General features: G+C 34.8%; 1 protein-coding gene across 1 annotated transcript in view; it reads right to left on the reverse strand.

Moving 5' to 3' along the window:
- The window catches only part of UGGT2 (UDP-glucose glycoprotein glucosyltransferase 2), a 171,758-nt gene that overhangs the window by 47,043 nt on the left and 100,998 nt on the right, over window positions 1-23,717 (reverse strand). Inside the window, exons 22-26 of the mRNA XM_036893788.2 lie at window positions 22,405-22,536; window positions 13,615-13,739; window positions 8,668-8,763; window positions 4,497-4,599; window positions 1,662-1,741 (exon numbers count right to left, since the gene is read on the reverse strand). Coding sequence (XP_036749683.2) covers window positions 1,662-1,741; window positions 4,497-4,599; window positions 8,668-8,763; window positions 13,615-13,739; window positions 22,405-22,536 — 536 coding nt within the window. The remainder of the gene's footprint in view (window positions 1-1,661; window positions 1,742-4,496; window positions 4,600-8,667; window positions 8,764-13,614; window positions 13,740-22,404; window positions 22,537-23,717) is intronic.

The following is a 23,717-nucleotide window of genomic DNA, read 5'->3' on the forward strand; positions in this document are numbered from 1 at the left end:
ATTTCAGCAGCAAAGAGGAAGTTAAAGCCAATTGGCAATGGGAAGTACAGTGAATGAGAGATGAAGAGGGGGTATGGCCAGACTTTGAAGAAGGTCAGATGAGAGAGGAGAAGAGGTTCTAGAGGACAGGAAGGTAAGGGAGCAATTACGTTTTCTTTTTGAACTGATTCATTCTTAAGACTGAAAAGCTAGTTGAGAGGTTAAAGGTTTTGAACAAAGGGACTATGTGATAAAGCAAGGATCCAGAGCAAGTGGTTAAGCCCGGGATAGAACAGAAAAGGGAGTACCAACTGAGAGGAGAGAGCACACTCTTCCCTACTACACAGGAAGGCTGGGAGGGGTAGGAGGGCAGGTGGCAGGGGCCCGTAGCTGCTCCCACCTCTGGGAAGGATGAGGTGGGTTCTAAAGGGTGAGGGCTGGGTGTAACACGTAACTAGTCCGCTTGATATATATGCTACTGAGTAAATAGCATTTTGTTGAACTCTTAGCTTAAAAACAACTTAGTTCACCTTAGCAAGGTCAAGTTCTTTACCTAACAGATTGTGCTTGCTTATATTCAGTACTCCTACTCTTTATTATATACCCCAAAGCTTTATAGAGATACTATGAAGAAGAATAAAGTGAATAAAAATTCTGTATTCATGGAGCTAACAGACCTCTCAATTAGTGGCTAAAATAAGATGGAAGCTTTTATTCCATTTAGAAAGACATGGTAAAATCTGAAATACAAAAGACAGATGGGAAGTATGAAACTGAATGAGATATGAGGATACGAGTCTCAGGAATGGAACAAATACACCATCAGTTTTCATTTAAATGTTCCACATTTCCCTATTCCTGCTTTCCAGACATTAAAAAGACTTACCTTGTTTAATATATCTGTTCAAGGCAATAACCTATAGTATGCTTATCAATTACAATACATACAATTCAATAGGTAAATAAGGGATTAGCTGAATGTACTCTTCTGTCTCGTTTGTTTGCATACACATTTTATTTAGAGTTAAGTAATCAAATTATACAGAGAAAAGCACATTAATAAGTCTTCTTTCTGCCCCATGAGACCAGAAGGATACTATATATGCCTATCAGTAAGAGTAGCTCAAAATGATAGTGATTTTGATTCAGAAAGAAAAGGAAGGGTATGTTTTTGCCCCCACTTAAGAGACAATGTTATTTCAGCAGAATCAATGAGGACTATTTGCATATAATGCAACATTTTCTACATCACTGAAAGATTGTTCTAAACAAATTACATGTCGATACTCCCAAATAATAAATGGGATGACACTGATAAAAACTATTTTGATAATTCAGTTCTTAAGTATTACAAGTATAGCTAAACAAAAATGGTTTAATTCAACCTTATTTACTATTTGTATATTTCTAAATAGATATTCCTGAATTACATTTTCAAAATACCCACAGAGAAACATAAGTCTATGTAAATTCTCCAATTAGATTAGATCAATTTTACTAGATAGGTAAATTTTACTAGCTAGGTTATTTTAATTTTATATCAGTTAAGGTTGATAAACTATGTTTGATCTTCTGATTTCAGTTAGGTACCTCATGAAGAAAAAATACAGGTAATTATGGTCCTTTTCTCAACTTAGCATTTGCAAATCTTTCAAAATGAAATTATGTTCTCTTAGACTCACCTTTTTAAAGGGGCTTCGGAAAGCTTACCCCTACAGTTCATGAACAACTTTATCTTCATGTTGATAATCTTGCCAAGTACCTATTAGGAAAAAATTCCCATATTTGATATCAAGTCATATTAATATTTAATATTATTAAGCATTTACTATGTACCAGGCATTGAATTAACACTTTATATTCATTATCTCATCTGATCCTCACAACATACTTCTGAGTAGCTACGTTTGGAGTTGACACAGAGAAATGGAGTAATTTGCCCAAGATCAACAGTAAATCATGGCAGAAGATTAGAATCCAAATGGCTGTTGGATTTTGTTGCCCAAGGGTTATACTGCCTTCCTTTTGCCTAACATGACTTTCTTTCATGGGATCTAAATTACCTGTAGTACTAAAGAACAAGTTAAATAATCATTAGACCACTGACATGCAAATATAAAATGGTGACCTCATAACATTGGCGAGGGCGTCTGGATCCTTTTGGAATTTGACCTACGTTGTAAAAGATGTAGGAAGTTCTTGGCGACGTACAGATGAAACATTCTACTTTCTTTTCATTTCTCTGGGGCATAAGAAGCAGGAGAATTCTACCTACCTCTGTACAGGTAACAAGTTAGTGAAGCTTTCAAAGATAGAAAAGAAAGGACCTAAGTAAAGGGAGAAGGAAAAAACATACAAGGGACCTTTAGAAGGGATGCAGGCTTGAGGAGGAATTAGCACATACAGACTAACGATTTAAGAGTTTTGAGCTTTAATTCCCTTTCAATTACTCCTCATATTTGCTCAAATGACGGTCACTGAGCCACTGTTTTTCCCAAGTGTAAACTGAGACACTATCCATTCCATCTAATAAATTAACTTATGCTGCACAGTATACACTTATAGCACAAATATTCTTTATGGCAAGAAATAACGAATTATGTGAAGTGCTGAGTTGGTCAGAAATGAAGTATGCTATTATTACCAATGATGTAAAGTGGAGCCCAACTTCATATTTTATATTTCTGTATAATCGCATATTTATATCTAAATTCTACCTTTACATAAAAATGTCAGGGGTAAGCAATTTTTTTCTGAACAACAACTCTCCCTAGGAATAGGTTTGTGTACTAAAATGCATCATACCAGCTCCACTCCTTGTAGATGTGATTACTGATTGCTGTTTTCTAAAAAATAATCTGAATAATATGTCTCAAGAAACTCAAATTTGAAGATATAAAATGCTAAAAAAGAGAATGGGGTGAGTAAATCAACTATGGAATTAAATTTTCCCTAGTTATACACTGAATAGGTGGAGTGGCTGAAGCTCTCCAAAATTATCTGTCCACATTAATAAATACATTTATAACAGGTATCTAAAACTTCCTTTTCCAATGTGATTGTAGGGCAAACTAATTTCTGAGATAAATTGCGTTTTGAAATTCTGATAGAATATACACTAGTAAAACACAGCTTGATCGATCACTTACATCTCTCACCAGACTTAATACCTAATTACTTTTGCCTGCTTCCAAAAGTGAAGGCAACTGTAAAAGACAAATAGTTTCCACTTCTGAGAATTGTTTTTAGCGTCTTAAAAAAAAATTGAGGAATTTCAAATAAAAATGTCCCTAAATTCTGAGTATCACTACAGCAATGTACAGCTTATTCAAATTTAACTACTGAAAGCTGCACCTCAATTTGAACGTTAAAATTTTTCAGTGCAATGATAAGCCACAAAAAATGTCCTTTCAGAGTTTGCAAGCTGCCTCTGAATATTCATTCTCCCTCCATTTCTTAGGGAAAGTTTTTTCAGGTTTATGCAGTTTCCAGCCTCCCTTGTGGATAGAACGTGCTCCTTGTCCCCTTCCTGCTGGCAGAAATACCGAGATGATGGCAGGAGCTTGACCAGTGATCTCAGACCATTAGGCAGAAACTGCTTCACGAGGACGGCCGGACAGCCAGACGGAAGGTTCCCGAGGCCCTTACGCCGTGGAACTGCCTTGGCGACTCCAGGAGGTTTACCGTTGAACTGTGTGATGACAGAAAAACCTTTGGTCTTGAAGGTCCTGTTTCTTTGGCGTTTGTTACAGTGGCCAAACATACTGACTGCAAACTCCGTGTTCTCTCTTCCCTTGGCTTCACCTGTTTAGCTAATATTACTTATCATACTTTATTCAACTAATTAAGCTCAGGCATCAGTTTCTATAGAAACCAGTCTTCACACCCAAAGTCTGGCTGGAGACAGGAAGACGCCCCTACCACTTAGCTGGGGCTGCCGTAACAAAATGCCACAGACCGGGTGGCTTAAGCCACAGAATTTTATTTTAGATCAAGGTGCTGCTGGACTCGGTTCCTGGTGAGGATTCAGCTCGCAGCTTGCAGGCAGCCAAGTCGTGGTGGGCCCACATGCCCCGTTCTGTGTGAGTGTGAGGAGAAAAAGAGAGATTTCTCTTTCTTTTCTCTTATAAAACAATCAATCCTATTGGATTAGGGCCTGACCCTGAAGACCCCATCTAATCTTAATTACCTCCAAAAGGCCTTCTTTCCAACTACAGTCACACTGGGAGTCAGGGCTTCAGCCTGTGAACTGTGGGGGAGGAGGAGACAACAGTGCAGTCCGCGGCCACACCTGACCTCGGTACTCCTGGGCACCGTGCCCAGCTCCGCCACTTCACCTTCTACACTGAAATGTGACACATCACTTAAAATAATGTTGTATAGAATAAAGCATCAAGACCACAAATACTTGATTATATTTGAAAAGACTCGAAAAAATTATAAATTTCAAAATAAAAGCAATATTGTGATATGGTGAACACACATGAAATATATAACGAACCATTACATTGTCTTACAATCAACAGCTGGGTCATCTTCTGTGCTTCCCTTGTTAGTGGATCAACAATAGCAATTACATCAAAGAACATATCATTCTCGGGAGGGTTTATCTTTACAATGCTGGGAAAATAGAAAATATGATGTAAGATGGTTAAGTTTATTCAGTTGCCTAATTAATCTTAATCTTAGCTATACACATTCCTATCAATTGCCTTCTTTCTTACTGGATTAAAAAGATCCTGGCTATTTCACTGAAAAAAAAAAAAGGAAATTTAAAAGTCTAATTGTGTTCAATAAATTACAAAACTGGCAACAATTAGGAAAAAGTGAAAGTAAGACTTTATGAGTTTTTCAAACTCTTCAAAGAACAATACTATTATAGTGAAAACTGATAATTTTAAGCCCCCCAGATTCTTACAGGTTATACAGTGTAAAAAATAAAACCAAGATGCTTTTGTATTAATTAAATATATTCTTTCAGATTTGAGATTGATATAATTAAGTGTTTAGTACTTATATTAAATTCAGTATTAAAAAAAACAAAATAATATAATAGAAAAGTTAGGAAAAAGCACCCAAATTTATTGACTTAATTCTGATCCATCAGCCTTCTCCTTCCTTCCTCCCTTGTTCTCTCATTTTTGTCTTTCATTGATCTAAGTTAGAAGATGTACTAATTCTTAAAGGAAAATGTTGGAAAAACTGTTAAGCAATGAAAATGCCAGTGGAAGATATCAATTCTATCTTTAATATCATTAAAAGTTAAAAGTATGTATTTGATTAAAAGTACAGAATATTCCAACTGAATTACTGTTTTAACATTAATATGTCATTTTTTGAGGGATGAATAAATTAAATATTTTACATATTATAAAGGCAAAAAGATCACCAAATCAAAACATGCACCTGAAAAATTACAGGGATATTAGTCCTCTTTGGTATAGAAAGTCTCTAAATATCTGGACTTTTTGCAGTGAAAGGATGAATTTCTCAGCAATTACATAAAAGCTAATGTAAAGTTCACTTTAAATATGGGCTGACACAGAGAAATTAAAGATATTTTATTTTATATACAGTTGATATGATTCAATTGTATTAAAATAGGAGTGGCAGAATCAGAGAACAGATCCTGCTGGAGAATTACTATTAGAAATATGGGCCCCTGTTTACTGCTACTCTGAGTTCTTCCCCTCAGACTGCTGCCAGTTCTGTGAGGCTGGATGCATCAGAAGTCCCATCATCTATCACATGTGTGCTGGTGTAGATCTGGGACAATTTCTGGGCAGAATCTTGAGCCTGACAGTAGGTATTACATCAAGTCATCTAAGAACAAAAGCACAACAACCCTTTTCTTAGGCACAATGGACAGAAAATGTGAACGCTGCTCAAACCACCTTTTTAAGGCAATGGATTTGTACTCAATTGCCAAGCAACTATTGCTATACTTCATGCCATTAGCCAGGAAGAGCAATGTGGAGCACTGACAGTCAAGAATTACTAAAAACTTAACTCCGAGAAAAAATGGCCAAAAACAGCCTGAGGTGTATGCAGTTTATCACATACAGACACACCATACACAGACTGCTGCCTTCTCAGCCAATACTGAATACATTCCATGCAGAACTGTTTTACTGATTTGATCTTGTTATGATGCTATCAATTCATGTATAAAAACAGGTCAAGTCATCTATTTTAAGGATGTTGAATGAAGACACTGTTCATTACATAGTATTCTCTTTGTGAAATTCCCCAGAGAAATTTCTGCACCCTCCCTTTTCTAAGAATATTCATGTCACCTGAGCAATTACTTGCTTTCATTCAAGAACTCTGTGAACCATGCAAACTGGGAAATCTTAGAGTTCAGTTTTTAAAGTCGCAGGGCAAGCATCGGTCTGCAAGACCTTCAAGACCTTCAGCACCACACGACTGGCAGCTGCCACTGCGAGTTCCTGAGATAATAGGGCGACAGGTTAGGGCTGTTGTTTTTGCTTTTGGCAATGTTGGAACATTATCAAATCCACATATTCTGGAGAGAAGGCAATACAAAAAAATCAAAAGATTCTTCAGGGCTGAGAAAAATATAACTGTGCTTTTCATTTTTCACTTTCTTCTAGATTTCAATTTACCCCCATCCTTTTCTTCCTACTTTTGCAAACCATCTAAGTTACCTTGTAAATTTAAATACTTATAAGGCAATTTAAATTTTAGTAGGAATAATTAAGATCAAATATATTAATACAGAAATATCAGATTTATAACTGTTTTAACACATTTCTGAAGTATTATAAAATGGCTCCATACAGACATAGAAGCAGAGTGCCAGGGCATAATGCTGCATAAAAATATATATATTATATATCACTCAGAAGTATAAGTGAATTAATTTTTCAGTGTGATTACCGAAGTATGTATTCTCCTGAAATAATATATAACTATAGATATGATATTGAAAATGTATAAATTAAAATGAAAAGTGACAAGAAGTTTTTGCTAGCATACTGTGTTACCCTAATATCAATTTCCAAAGGTTCACCAACATTTTTCAAAATTAAGTGTATGACTTTATGCAGAAATTCGTATATAAAATTGACTTGTGCCTATAAAATACCATAGTTTTCCTTGACAGGAAAAAATTAGAAGCAAGCTTTTTGTTAGCCAAAGGATGGTATTTCCAGAGAGAGTTACTAAAGGTGATAATTTTAAGACACTTGAGTGAGCTCTGGGATATTTAGTAGTAGTATTAAAAAAAAGTCGCATAGCTACTGTTAAAAATAATGAAGATAGAGAAAGTAAGCAGAAACAACAATAAACTTATAAAAGATGAGATGTTTCAGACATTTAATATGGGAGCAAATAATTCCAAACAAAACAAAATTCCTAAGTATAATTTAAAGGGACAGGATTATGACTGATATTTATAATGATAGTTTTGAACAATTTCTGTTAAATCATTTCAGCACATGACATTTAAGAAATCAAAAAATTTGTGAAAAGAATTCTATTAGATGCGTTTAAAATAGTTAAAATTCACAGTATTGAATCTTAAGTTATCTAAAAAAATAAACTTCATTCCCAATATTACCAGATAATTTCTATTTATAATTTCTTGAAAATAATACTATACATGTGTTGAGGCATCTCAAAAGATAGACTTCTACAGCTAAACCATTTTTAAGCTTCTACTAGTAAACTTAAGTAATCTAAGATTGCATCTACCATAAAATCAAAAAACTCACAAGGCAGTATCAGACATTTTATGTTTGTACTAAAGTAATTTATCTCAATTTAGATTTACAGAAGCAATTAGAAAAAGATCATATAATAAAGTATAATAAAGCATGACTATAGTTTGGTTATGTAATTCCTAACTGATTTTTTTCCCAATTCCAACTGGTCCTCTATTAAAAACAAGAACAAAGAAGTTCCCTTTCTGTGGACACAGGTAATTCTATATATTCAGATAGAACCTGATGAATTTTATTTCACATCTCTTGGAGGAACAATTGTATTACATAGTGAAATTATAAACTAGTTTAATATTCTAAAAGAGTATTTCTCTGATGGCTGTTTTCAGAAAACCTAATTTTTATGAGATACATTTTTAACAAAGTATTCCGTGGGTGTTCCACAGATAAGTTACCCGACTGCTGAATTAGCCATTAATGAACTTTTGTCTTCTTTTAACTGCATCACGTCTCACAACTGTTAATATGTTGATGCACACTGAAAACACCTCCCCCTGCAAGGATGCAGTGTTCTCTAAACTTACATGACCAGGGAACAGTTTTTCCCTCAGAATATATCTGTCAACAGCTCAGAGTGGGGACATGCTGTTGTACATGTCTACATTTTTTATCAGAATTCTGTAGGAGCTGAGTCTTTTATACATTGAGAATATAAAGTTATTATTATTTATAATGATTACACCAAAATACTGCAAAAATTCGAACTGACCTTGGGCATGAAATGAATATAACAAATCATACCAGATATAACTTGCATGAAGCTTCATATTCTATTATTTACTAGAATATATACTTAACTGGAATTTCTTTGCCTAATCTTATCATATATATTTATTCTCTAGCAAAGAACTTTGAATTTTGCTATATTATGAATACAAATGGAAACTATAACTGAGCTTAGGATGCAATTACAGACAAAACACAGACACTATTATATTCTTACCTGTGATTCTCTTTAAGAAACGTGACATCATGCCGAGATTTGTGCTGAGGCAAAGAGGAAATAAGGGCATCAACTTTCATAATAAGGTCACTCATGCTAGGTAAAAAAGACAAACAATGTGTGAGTTTTTTGGGAAGAGGAGGGTCCATATTTCATGTCATAATTAATGCCTTAAGGGGAATTTAATTGAGAATGTCTCCAGTAGATAAATTTATGTAATTTTTCTTTTAAATTTGTCAGTAGAATGTGTCAGTCTAAAGACAACTGTTGCTTTTAAAAACATCCTACTTTTTCTTATCATTGATATGATCTTCAACACATAGAAGCAGTGTTCTCAACAGTGTCTATGAGAACATAAGCAATCATTCAGTTCAGGTCAATATTTGCTGAGTGTCTGAGCCCTGGGGCCCATATAGGAAAGAAAGGCAGGAAAAACAAAAGGTCAATAACAGGATGGCTACTTTCAAAGAATTTTAATATAGTCAAAAAGCCCAGATTCCTATAGTTACAAATTAGTTTGGTAACTAATTAAGACAGCATAGAATAAATACCTAGATTAAACATAACCAAATTTGAAAATCCATGATAGAGAAAATATATTGTATGGTTAGTGATACACTGAGACAGAAAGTGTTGGCTGAACTTTAAGGAGGCTTCCTGAAAAGAAAAAAAGGGAGAAAAGAGAGGCACCACCACTTTATAAAAAATTTAGATTCAGAGTCATTAAGAGCCTTCTATCTACTATAATATATCATCTTTTACTGGACTGTAAGGTCCTGAAATGTAGCACTCTCTATTCTTTCTATTCATAATACCTACCTTTCACAAGGTGCTGCATTTAATGGCCACTTAAAAAACATGTATTCAGTGAATATATTAATCAAAACTGTAATCTCTATGCCTAAACTCTCTCCGAAGTATTTATTTATTAGCAACACAATCTCCTCTAATATGTGAAATTGTAGGCAAATATAATCAAATGTGCTCCCCATGGTTCAAGTAATATGTATGTATTGAACTATGTACTGAATGGAGAGAGAGATGAGAAAAGGAAAATCTTTGAGGCCCCAAGCAATTTTTTCTAAGGTTCTCTGAATTTTCAGCTATCCCGGTCGATTTTTCTCTTTTTGAGAAGTACTCTGAACTAAGAAGGGGAAAGGGCACGAGAAACTCAGCACCTCCTGCCTGGGAGCTGGGACGTCCCTCAGAACAGCAATCTGCAGGCACTCCACTAGGGAAATGGGTTTTATGTGCTCCTGGGAATAAGGGTTCCAAGGATTCAGTTTCTGGCATTCAGGGTTCTACCTTCCTGGTTAACTAACTCCTGAAAAGCATGGAAATCAGGATGCACACCTTAGGGGCATACCTTTAACATGAATTTATTGTAATTACAACACAACTTGTTTGTGTGCATGCAACAACTTAAGACAATTAGAGGGGATGCGGTTACATTTTAATGTTGCTGGCTTTTGCTGTCTCAGTAGTGGTTTGGTTTGAAATTTGGTTTGGCAGCTTTAAAATGGCTAAAGGAGCTTCTTGAACCTATTTATAACTACTTATAACTATAACTATAGTTTTTACCAAACAAAGCTAAAAAAAATTAACTCTGAAATGTTGACATATTTATAAAATCTGACAAATAATTATGAATTATGTGCTTTTCAACATATTCTAGACTTAGCTAATTTATTTGACTATGAAATTAAAACTTTTTTCTTTTTAAAGTTTTCTTCCATTTTATTCCACTTGAAAATAACTGTGGCTACTACCAGTTCACTGCAGCTAGGCTTTTACTTTACTACTCAGCAAACATTTATAATTTTTTATTAACATCACTTCCTGAATAATGAATTTTTAAGATACATCATTTCCTAAATGATAGATTAAGGACATTCATTTCATCTGAATCAGAATTCTGTATTCAACACTAAGAATAAGAACTTTTAGTTCTGGCAAGATAACCATCCCCAAAGCCTAGCCTTAGGCTGTAAGATGCATGGGTGCCACTGAAAGAATAGAAAAAAATATAACAGGGAAACATTAATAAAAAAAATGCTGATGTGGCCTAAATATAAGACCCATAGATTTTAAGAAAAAATCATTATTAGGAAATCATTATATAATGATGAAAGGAATAATTCACTAGGAAGTAACAATTCTAAATCAGGGTGTACATAACAATATACAGCTCAAAATACACGTAAAACAAAAATTGACATTACAAGAATTAAATAATAAATCCACAGTCTGAATGGTGTTTAACAAATTTCTCTTAGTAACTGACAGATAAGAAAATATTCAGTATTTCAATGATTGGAAAAAAATACTATGTTCAATGAAATAGACCTATGTAAAATCTTTCACACAATTAGAGAATATGCCTTTAAAAAATATCAACCATTTTGGAACAATGATAAAAATCAACCCTGTCTCACAAAATTTGGATAAATACCAAATAACTTGATGTCCATAAATGATGTTCCCTGATAATGGTTCAAGATAAACTGGAACTTAGTTTTATACTGTGCCTTCAAAAATTTTTAAACATACTTCATTTCACCAAATTTTTACTGGGTACCTAACAACATTTAGGCACAATTCTATGCACAAGAGATAAAAAACAATAAAATGGACAAAAAACTTGTCTTCATGAGACCAACACTCTGAATACTTCAAAACATTTTAAGAAATGAAAATTATTAAAAAAATCAAAACAGAAATGTGGAAACACTTAGCACTCAATCAATATGAAGTATTTACAGATCAAAACTTATGTGATTCACATAAATAATATAATTTCAGGCCTATAATACAAGGGTATGTATGGAAAAAACTAGCTATTAGTGAGCTAAAATTCCAACCTTGAGAAGTTGATAAAAATAAGAATTGAAATTAAAAACAAACAAAAACAATTAAGAGCCTATCATTAAAAAACTAGTAAAGCAGATAGTTTTAATTTCCTTGCAAAAGTAAGCAAAGTAAAACAAGAGAGAGGCTGACATAGGAGACATGTGAAAACTGGAAGTTAAGGAACAAGGCTGTTGTGACTGAAAATGACACAAGAATCTAACACTAAACATGTTACAAAAAATAAGCACCCAGCAATATAGAAACTTAATATTGTTCCTGTGATTTAGCAATAAACAATTTGAGCATGTGATTTAAAATAGACTATTTACAATATGAGCTAAAAGTATAAAGAACTAGGGCATAAATCTAAAAACGTATGTGTAAGACACCGTGGGAAAAAAAATGGAAGCTTCACTGAAAGACCTGAAAGGAATACTAAGCAAATGTGTCTATTTACCTTCCATCCTATTCTCAGATATAAATTTATATGTAAACTATGTACCATATATGCCAATTATATGCCTATCTATTATTATATCATAAATATATATTTATAATATCTTATAAATATATATTGTACATACATTTATATAGCTACATATAAATAATGTGTGTATATACACAATGGATAATTTCAATATTATACAAAGGTGGCAATTCTCTTTAAACTAATCTATAAATTCAAAGAAAATGCCATAAAAATCTAGGAGGGTTTTTTAATAGAACTTCTGATGCTGGTCCTAATCATATTTATATGGAAGAGCAACTAGCAAAAACTAATCAAAACAATTTTGAAGAAGAGGCAAAATGGGGAATTTTCACTATCTGACATCAGAATTTATTAGAGCTGTGGCAACTGGAGTGTGGGACTGGCATGAGGCAATATAAAACTTTAAGAAAAAGCTTTTAGAAGAAAATAAAGGAAACTGTCTTTATGAACTCAGACTAAACATAATTTCTATACATCTCCCCCACCTCTTAGACACAAAGATCACAGATAAACAATGATGGAATAACCCTGATAATATTTTGACATAAAAATTTTAAAAAACCTTTGCATATGGCAATAATTACAATAAAAAGTAAAAAGCCAAGCCACAAACTGATTATATTTGTTGCACATATAATGGATAAAGATTAGTATAGAGAATCATAGATTTACAAATAGTGATTGACAAATCACTAAAAGAAGAAAAATAACCCAACAGGTAACAAAGCAAAAGATATGCACAGGTATTTTTACAGAAAAGCAAACTTGAATGAAAACAATCATATGAAAAGATACTCAACTGTGCTGGAAGTCAAGGAAAGCAAATTACAACAAGGTACAATTTCATATCCATCAGATAAGGAAAACTAACAAGTCAGACAACACCAAGTGTTGGTGAGGACTTAGGAAACAGGAACTCTTATGCATTTCTGGTGGGAATATTCACTGTTCCAAGTATAAATGTTTAGGAATATTTGGTAAACACATACACCCTACAACCCAATAACAATACTCCCTTAATCTAGAGAGACTCATACATTGCACAAGGAGACATTTAAAGCACATTCATTATAGCATCTCTGTAATAGTAAAAAACTAAAGCCAAGTTAACTGTACCTCAGTAATGGATTGAGTAAGTAAACTGCAGTAATACTCATAAAATGAAATACTAAAAAGTAATTAAAATTAATCAACCAGCTCTATGCACATGAACTGGATAAAGCTCCTACAGAAGGAGACTACAAAATGGGCTGATAGTATAAAAGTATCTTTCTAAAAAAGTCAAGGCATTTGACACATGAACACTGATAATGGGTACTTACAGATGAAGCAAAAGTATGAACACACCTACGGGAATCATGCACACAACACTTAGGAAAATGGGTGCCTCTTGGAGAGGGAGGCGGTTGGGATGGGTGGTTGAGAAACAGAACACAATACTAACATCTAATAGTTTGGTGATGGCGAGTAAATGGATATCTTTAATTATTTCTTTACATTCTCTATAGCTTTTATTACAGCTTTACTTGTGTATTTGAAATATTTTCTAATTAAAAAAATCAGATACAAAACCCCAAAAAGAATTGCTCTATGATTTAAATACCTACTTCTTTGAGTTGATTTCCATTTTTTCAACAATGCCTTTAATTTGCTCTGCTAAATTAGCAAATGTTATCTTTTCCAACAAGTAAAAATCTTCTTCATTGAAATTTTCATCTAATGGGCCTAAGAACTTAAAACAAAAGGAGTTATATTTATTATAGTATATCTTCTATAGACAGGTATTTTCTCATCACATAGATTTTAAAGCAAAAATTGATTACAGATTAAACTGCTATTAAATCTACTGGGAAACAAAGAAGAGAAACACTTTCTCACTGTGCTATTACAGATAATATTTGCATAAACACCAAAATCAAAGTAGCAAAATTAAAAAGTAGTGAATTGTTTCCATTTGAAAGTTTTACTTTGAAAAATACCTACATCTTTCCAAAAACCTACATCTTTTCATTCTAAAATAAATTATGAAAGTAGCTGTCTATAAGTCATAAATCTTTTAATTTCAATTTTCTATTCATCTATAAATTGTAGTCTACACTATGCACATGACTTAATACATAAGCAAGACATTAAAAAGGAAAAACCAAGAGACAAATCATATAATTACTTGATCACACCAATGAATCAGGTTGCATAAATGGTCTGGAGCACAGCAAGGTCATGGAGCCTAGCTTTACATCAATAACTACAGAGAGGGACACTGGCAAACTGCCACATGCCTAACTCCTTAGGGTGGCTATCCCATTACCACCACCAACTCGCATTTTCAGAGGAAACAAATATATGCAATCATCACAATTTATGAATACAATCTGTCCTTGATGCAGGAGTTGAGCCTGAAATAGTCATATGCACTGAACAATTATACTTAATGACAAACAACTAGAAAACATGTCAACCAGATTAACTTTTTTTCTTGGCAAAAAGATTAGGATGAAATGGTTTCTAGCAGATTTTCCCACTTCTGCTTCATTTCTTTCTGCAATTAATATTTTCTAAAAACTAATGTACAGTTCTTGAATCTTTCTCATTTGGTCCTATCATACATAGGTGATGTCAGTGGGGTGTTGGCACCCAGCTAAACAAATATAAAACATGGGCTCTTAAAAATACAAAAAATAGGTATTATAAAACTGAAAGTACACATATAAACATTTCACTGCCTTAAGATTTGATATCATTTCTATGGCAACATTGGAAGCACTTCCAATGTTGTATTTTTTGGGCTATGCATCAGAGAGGCCTGGAAAATAGCTGTATTTTACCTTTACCACCTCTAGTGACTCAGACAGTTTTCTTAATAACTTAGAATAAGGAAATAAAATCTCAAATTATTTTCTTAAGGGGTTAAGAGTGTCTCTCTTCATTGATTAAATTCAACAGAGAACCAGCTCTATTTTGCCAATGTTAAGTACAGCGTCAAATAGGTAGGAGAAACTCAGTTTTTCCTATGCCTTAGTTCTCCTACTTGGGGTTGAGTATAATATTTGTGCAATAAAGTAACTTAAAAAGTATAAAATCAGATAGTGTTCAAGCTGGGAAAGAGAACATTAAACCCAAAGATCCTGTCATGGCACAATAAAACCTGTCTACTGTTTAAATCTTCTTTACAACATTTTGGAAATGTGATTTTTCAGTTATATAGAATAACGGCTGTAATGGAAATGCGTTACCTCCTTCGACAGCTCATTAAAGTTTTAGAAACTCTGTTAAGAGTGGTCAACCCACACGCTGAGCTAAAAAATCTCCCTCCACTCAGAAAGTTTGATCAACTGGCCTTGATTCTTTACTGATTCTCATACAGTGTAACACAAATTTTTTTTAAATTTATATTTTGGAATCATTAATCTACAATTACATGAAGGACATTATGTTTACTAGGCTCTCCCTTCACCAAGTACCCCCCACATACCCCTTCACAGTCACTGTCCATCAGGGTAGTAAGATACTGTAAAATCACTACTTGTCTTCTCTGTGTTGCACAGCCCTCCCGGTGCCCCCCCCCCCACTATACATGCTAATTGTAATGCCCCCTTTCGTTTTCCCCACCCTTATCCCTCCCTTCCCACCCACCCTCCCCAGTCCCTTTCCCTTTGGTAACTGTTAGTCCATTCTTGGGTTCTGTGATTCTGCTGCTGTTTTGTTCCTTCAGTTTTCCTTTGTTCTTATACTCCACATGAGTGAAATCATTTGGTACTTGTCTTTCTCCACCTGGCTTGTTTTACTGAGCATAATACCCTCTAGCTCCATCCATGTTGTGGCAAATGGTAGGATCTGTTTTTTTCTTATGGCCGAGTAATATTCCATTGTGTATATGTACCACATCTTCTTTATCCATTCATCTACTGATGGACATTTAGGTTGCTTCCAAATCTTGGCTATTGTAAATAGTGCAGCAATAAACATAGGGGTGCATCTGTCTTTTTCAAACTGGAGTGCTGCATTCTTAGGGTAAATTCCTGGAAGTGGAATTCCTGGGTCAAATGGTATTTCTATTTTGAGCATTTTGAGGAACCTCCATACTGCTTTCCACAATGGTTGAACTAATTTACATTCCCACCAGCAGTATAGGAGGGTTCCCCTTTCGCCATAACCTGGCCAACATTTGTTGTTGTTCGTCTTTTGGATGGTAGTCATCCTTATTGTTGTGAGGTGGTATCTCATTGTGGTTTTAATTTGCATTTCTCTGATGACAAGCAATGTGGAGCATCTTTTCATGTGTCTGTTGGCCATCTGAATTTCTTCTTTGGAGAACTGTCTGTTCAGCTCCTCTGCCCATTTTTTAATTGGATTATTTGCTTTTTGTTTGTTGAGGTGTGTGAACTCTTTATATTTTGGATGTCAACCCTTTTATCGGATCTGTCATTTATGAATATATTCTCCTATACTGTAGGATACCTTTTTGTTCTATTGATGGTGTCCTTTGCTGTACAGAAGCTTTTCAGCTTGATATAGACCCACTTGTTCATTTTTGCTTTTGTTTCCCTTGCCCGAGAAGATATGTTCAAGAAGAGGTCACTCATGTTATGTCTAAGACATTTTTGCCTATGTTTTTTTCTAAGAGTTTTATGGTTTCATGACTTACATTCAGGTCTTTGATCCATTTTGAATTTACTTTTGTGTATGGGGTTAGAGAGTGATCCAGTTTCATTCTCCTACATGTAGCTGTCCAGTTTTGCCAGCACCATCTGTTGAAGAGACTGTCATTTCCCCATTGTATGTCCATGGCTCCTTTATTGAATATTAATTAACCATATACGTTTGGGTTAATGTTCGGAGTTTCTAGTCTGTTCCATTGGTCTGTGGCTCTGTTCTTGTGCCAGTTCCAAATTATCTTAATTACTGTGGTTTTGTAGTAGAGCTTGAAGTTGCGGAGTGAGATCTCCTCCACTTTATTCTTCCTTCTCAGGATTGCTTTGGCTATTCGGGGTCTTTGGTGTTTCCATATGAATTTTTGAACTATTTGTTCAAGTTCATTGAAGAATGTTGTTGGTAATTTGATAAGGATTGCATCAAATCTGTATATAGTTTTGGGCAGGATGGCCATTTTGACAATATTAATTCTTCCTAGCCGGGAGCATGGGATGAGTTTCCATTTGTTAGTGACCTCTTTAATTTCTCTTAAAAAGTGTCTTACAGTTTTCAGGGTATAGGTCTTTCACTTCCTTGGTTAGGTTTATTCCTAGGTATTTTATTCCTTTTGATGCTATTGTTAATGGAATTGTTTTCCTGATTTCTCTTTCTATTAATTCATTGTTGGTGTATAGGAAAGCCACAGATTTCTGAATGTTAATTTTTTATCCTGCAACTTTGCTGAATTCCAGTATTAGTTCTAATAGTTTTGGAGTGGAGTCTTTAGGGTTTTTTATGTACAATATCATGCCATCTGCAAATAGTGACAGTTTAACTTCTTCTTTACCAATCTGGATTCCTTGTATTTCTTTATTTTGTCTAACTGCCGTGGCTAGGACCTCCAGTACTATGTTGAATAACAGTGGGGAGAGTGGGCATCCCTGTCTTGTTCCCGATCTCAGAGGAAAAGCTTTCAGCTTCTTGCTGTTCAGTATGATGTTGGCTGTGGGTTTATCATATATGGCCTTTATTATGTTGAGGTACTTGCCCTCTATACCCATTTTGTTGAGAGTTTTTATCATGAATGGATGTTGAATTTTGTCGAATGCTTTTTCAGTATCTATGGAGATGATCATGTGGTTTTTGTCCTTCTTTTTGTTGATGTGGTGGATGATGCTGATGGATTTTCAAATATTGTACCATTCTTGCATCTCTGGGATGAATCCCACTTGGTCATGTTGTATGATCCTTTTGATGTATTTTTGAATTCGGTTTGCTAATATTTTGTTGAGTATTTTTGCATCTACGTTCATCAGGGTATTGGTCTGTAATTTTCTTTTTAGGTGGGGTCTTTGCCTGGTTTTGGTATTAGGGTGAAGTTGGCTTCATAGAATGAGTTTGGGAGTATTCCCTCCTCTTGTATTTTTTGGAAAACTTTAAGGAGAATGGGTATTATATCTTCTCTGTATGTCTGATAAAATTCCGAGGTAAATCCATCTGGCCTGGGGGTTTTGTTCTTGGGTAGTTTTCTGATTACCGCTTTAATTTTGTTGCTGGTAATTGGTCTGTTTAGATTTTCTGTTTCTTTCTGGGTCAGTCGTGGAAGGTTGTATTTTTCTAGGAAGTTGTCCATTTCTCCTAAGTTTCCCAGCTTGTTAGCATATAGGTTTTCATAGTATTCTCTAATAATTCTTTGTATTTCTGTGGGGTCTGTCGTGATTTTTCCTTTCTCGTTTCTAATTCTGTTGATGTGTGTTGATTCTCTTTTTCTCTTAATAAGTCTGGCTAGAGGCTTATCTATTTTGTTTATTCTCTCGAAGAACCAGCTCTTGGTTTCACTGATTTTTTTTCTATTGTTTTATTCTTCTTAATTTTATTTATTTCTTCTCTGATCTTTATTATGTCCCTCCTTCTGCTGACCTTAGGCCTCATTTGTTCTTCTTTTTCCAATTTCGATAATTGTGACATTAGACCATTCATTTGGGATTGTTCTTCCTTCTTTAAATATGCCTGGATTGCTATATACTTTCCTCTTAAGACTGCTTTTGCTGCGTCCCACAGTAGTTGCGGCTTTGTGGTGGTGTTGTCATTTGTTTCCATATATTGCTGGATCTCCATTTTAATTTGGTCGTTGATACATTGATTATTTAGGAGCATGTTGTTAAGCCTTCATGTGTTTGTGAACCTTTTTGCTTTCTTCGTACAATTTATTTCTAGTTTTATACCTCTGTGGTCTGAAAAGTTGGTTGGTAGAATTTCAATCTTTTTGAATTTACTCTGGCTCTTTTTGTGGCCTAGTATGTGGTCTATTCTGGAGAATGTTCCATGTGCATTTGAGAAGAATGTGTATGCTGTTGCTTTTAGATGTAGAGTTCTGTAGATTTCTATTAGGTCCATCTGTTCTAGTGTGTTGTTCAGTGCCTCTGTGTCCTTACTTATTTTCTGTCTGGTGGATCTGTCCTTTGGAGTGAGTGGTGTGTTGAAGTCTCCTAGAATGAATGCATTGCATTCTATTTCCTCTTTTAGTTCTGTTAGTATTTGTTTCAGGTATGTTGGTGTTCCTGTATTGGGTGCATATATATTTATAATGGTTATATCCTCTTGTTGGACTGAGCCCTTTATCATTATGTAATGTCCCTCTCACAAACTAAGTCTACAAATGTACCCACCATTTCCCATGACAACCTTCAAGTATGTAAAGAGAAAAGAAGGGTTAATATTCACTGAAAATTTATGTTTAATATTCTTTAGGTTTAACCTGACAGCTTTATAAAACAGACTATTATCATTCCCATTGCCCAAATGAAAAACCAAGACTCGTAAAGTAACAATTAGAGGTCATATAATTAGAGGTGCAATGAAATCTGAATCCAGATTTGTCACTGAAAAAAGGCCTTGCTTGTTTCCCTACTCTCTGCCACTCCATGTCTTTCAGCAATTATAATATGTAGTTGATAAAAATTAATTTATTACAGTTATAGTAAAAGCATTATTTAGGGTCTGATTTAATAATAATAATAATACATTTTTAATTCTTCAGCATATCAATAAGAAAGATAATCACTGTATCCAGTTTTGTTTATTCATAAACAATTTTAACTCTGAATATGTTCTAAATCTAATGTAAACATTTGGACAGGTTCAAAATGAACAGTGATTCTAAAATGTCAGAATTATTTCAAGCAGTAAGTTATCTGGTTCAGAATTATAACTATCTGCTACAATTGCCATGATTATTGTACTTTATGGCATTAAGTCTGAGACAGTGTAGTAAGTATTACATTATAGCTCATAAACCACAGTACTTATTTTTGGATATATTATACTTTTCCATTTAAGCCATAGTTCTACAAATAAAAGAATAATCAAACTTAAAATTTTTGTTAACACAAAAAGTTGAACAAAAAGCAAACATAAGTTGACTTAAATATTTTTCTTCAGCTGCAGCCTCTCCCCTGAATTCAGCTCATGTTCAATTGCTGACTCAACAAGACTCCTGGGAGTGTGGTTCTTAGTAGGTGCAGACTCAGGGCTCTCTCTCCCCTGCATTCCTCCCGAACAACCCCATCCTCCTGCAGACTTCCTCAGCTCCGTCCATGGCAGCTCCATCTGCTAGTCACGTACGTACTTCTACACCATGCCTGTCAGCAATTCCTGCTCACTCCTCCTCCAACATACATCCCATACCCACCTCTTCCTACTTTCATGAGAGCCATTCGGGTCCCAGCCACTTGGACTATTGTAGCAGTTCCTAACTGGTGTCCTGATCCCTATAGACTATTCTCATTACAACAGCCACTAGTGATGCAAATAAAACCTACATCAGGCCATGTCATCCCTTACCCAGAACTATGAGCTTCACAACCCATCAGAGTAAAGCAGCTGTCCTTCAACTGCCCATAAACCCTGTGTGATCTGGCCCTCAGCTACTTCTCTGAGCTTTTCTCTTGACTACTCTTTTTCCTGCTATTTCCAGAACACACAGAGATGCGCTCACCTCAGGACCTCTGTACTCACTGTTCTCTCTATCTAGAACATTCCTTTTCCAGATAGTCAGCATGGCTTGCTCCCCTATCTCCTTTGGTTTTCAATCCAAATGACAGCTTATCAGTAAGGATGTAACTTGTTATCTGTCTCTGCCCACCATAACGTAAACACCACAGAAACAGTTTTGTTTGCTACTACACTCTCAGAACCTAGAAGAATGTTTGGTTCACAGCAGGGGCAGAACATTTTTGTCAATTTCAAGGAAGATGAGAAGAAAATAGCTCTAAGAGAAAAAGTTGAACATAACTATAATCTCTGTTATCACTAATATTGATAATAATATATGAATTATATTAAACAATGACAAAAAATAGGGTAGTTTTTGCATAATGTATAACCAAGAGGCAAGGTACCAGATATAGCAGGTAATTTTTCCCTCTTTATCTTTAAAATACCCACGAAGCCACAGGTAGCCATATACTTTAAAGTGTTCTAAAAAGCTACATTTCTTCCCAAAGCAAATGCTAAAGAGAAAAAGCAATGCCATTTCCGGGCTTCCACATAGCTCTCTATCAAAATTCACCACTACTTTCTGTTACTATAATAATAAATGGCAACCATTGTCACTAATTTGTAGAACAGCCCTGTAAAAAGAAGACCCCGAGTCTAACTGCTTTCAGGAGCTAGTGCCAATGAGTCAGCTCAGAAACTTACACTCAAGCAGATACACTTGATCTGTGGGTGCGTGGGGACAGGAGACCCTTACTATTCTTCAATTCCTATTATCTATGCAGTCAGAAAGCAAAGAATAAATAAGCATAATTTTAAGGGGACAATGCTATAACAATAAGACACACAAGTGAACAGAGCTCATAAAAATATAGAAAAAAAAGAAACACTGAATGTACCAGAACTTTAAAGACAATTTAGGGCTGTGTGATTTGAGTTTGAGCACAGAGATGTCAAACACATTGCATAGTCAATTTCTAATAAATCTAAAGCACCAGATTAAAATTTTAATTTAAGTAATTCCTGAGAAATAGAACCAGACTATCATACTCAAAATATATTAGTAGGTGGATATCATCACTAGTTTTATGTCTATAAAGACAGACAGAATCAGAAAATCAGAAAAATGTTTATGATATACTAAGAGAAAAAAGTGAGATATAAAATGATACATACAATGGGAGTACAATTACGTATTTTTAAAAACCAGATATGGCTATGTAGGGTAGAAAAAAGGGTTAGAAGGTAAAACAGTAAACTATTCATAATAAATCTAATAAGGAGGGTGGAAGTAAGTGGTTTTTTGCATAGATTTTTAAAGATTATATTAAATACTACTTTATACTTCAAAATTTACATAAGTTTTGAATTGTTATTTAACAATCAGTTGTAAAGAAAAACTACAATAAGAAAACGATGTCACAATGTACTTTATAATGCCTACTACAACGGTGGTTCTCACTTTCAATGTTATAATCTGTACTAAGTTGTTTGTTCTAATACTTAGACCAAACTAAGTGCAATCCCACTAGTACATTCCTACTTCCATCCAACGTTTTTATCAGCAGGGAAGGTGAAGTGGCAGGTGGTGTGCCAGGAAGTGGATATCTCAGAGGCCATTTGCTGATGCTGAGACCTGTCTGGTGTGCCTAGCATATGAGTGACATCTTCTGCATGTGTGGCATCAGGTGTGTAGCAACAGAAGTTAAGTTTGAGCCCTTGCAATATGGTGTCACTGCAAAAAGTGAGCAACTGATTTTTCTACTTACTCTCCCATTGCTGACAACACCCATTTCTCCAGGGTGCAATTTAAGTACATCTTGACAGAACAACTGGTGAGTTCGGAAAATATTCACTCCAACAGTATTATATTTTTTTACAAAAGCATTTTTATCCATCCCCTAAAGCACAAGAATGATGAAATTAACAGAACAGTAACTACATTAAATCATTGTAAAATAAAGCCTACTTTAATTAATGTATTAGTATGAAATATAAAATTACACTAAATTATGATTTAGAAGTATTATTTTCTTCTTTAGCTATATTTTTACAAATCCTTATCAAGTCAGTTATATTTGTAAATCTTGTTACAAACAGACATAGATTGCTATTCATTCTTTGAGCATTTCAGATGGATTATCAGTAAAATGCTACACAGCATCAATTTAAGAAAAATTTAACAATGAAGAAATGAAATAAAATGTTTATTAAATTCTAAACTCAGTTTCCCCACCCCATTTTGGTGTGCTCAATAAAAAAAAGTGTTTAAAATAGGAATATCCTATCTCGCCCAATTATACTAATATACAAAACCAATTTTGTGATAGTATGCTTAATTTCTGGAATATAAAAGTAATCCTTGGTCAGAGTCAAAAAATATATGAACATTTACAGAAAATAAAGCACAAACAGGTTCTTTATACCTTCATACTAAGACACACTTCTCCATATCAGTATTTACCAAACTTAAAGGTGTCACCTGGATGTCATGGTAAAATGGAGTTTCTACTTCAGTGAATCCAGGGAGGCCTTAAACTCTGAATTTCTAACAAGATTCTGGGTGCTCCTGTGATGAAAGAAATGTTCTCTGTACTGTCCAACATGGTAGTGTGGGTAAAACTGCAATATTTCCAGAATCTTTCACCTGGCCTTAGTGCATCTCCGTGTCAACAGGTGATTCCAAGGGGTGGAGAGTAGTCCATGTCCATATCAACAGATGATTACAAGGGGGAGCAAAGGCATATCTGGACTGGAGGTGGGGTGGGGTCCCTTTTTGCACCCAGGTCACAAGAGATATGGGCGATCAGAAGTGGATGACTGCTTGCAAGAAATAAAAGGATTTCTCCCACTTCTCCCTTTCACTGATTTTGGCTTCAAAGGTAATTTGCCTCAGGCTGGCAACATACTTCCCCGCAGGAGTTACATCTGGCATAGTTGGCAGGATGTCTGAACCTGAAATCTGTCCTCATGGGTGCAACGCTTGGGTGGGCTGCTCCTAGAGATGGTGGGGAGGCCCCAGTGGCTGCTGCAGTAGGGAGGGACAACTCACCCTTACCTCCAACAGCAGTGTGAGGGGTGC

This window comes from Manis pentadactyla, chromosome 17 (genome assembly GCF_030020395.1).
Source record: "Manis pentadactyla isolate mManPen7 chromosome 17, mManPen7.hap1, whole genome shotgun sequence".
NCBI classification, from domain to species: domain Eukaryota; kingdom Metazoa; phylum Chordata; class Mammalia; order Pholidota; family Manidae; genus Manis; species Manis pentadactyla.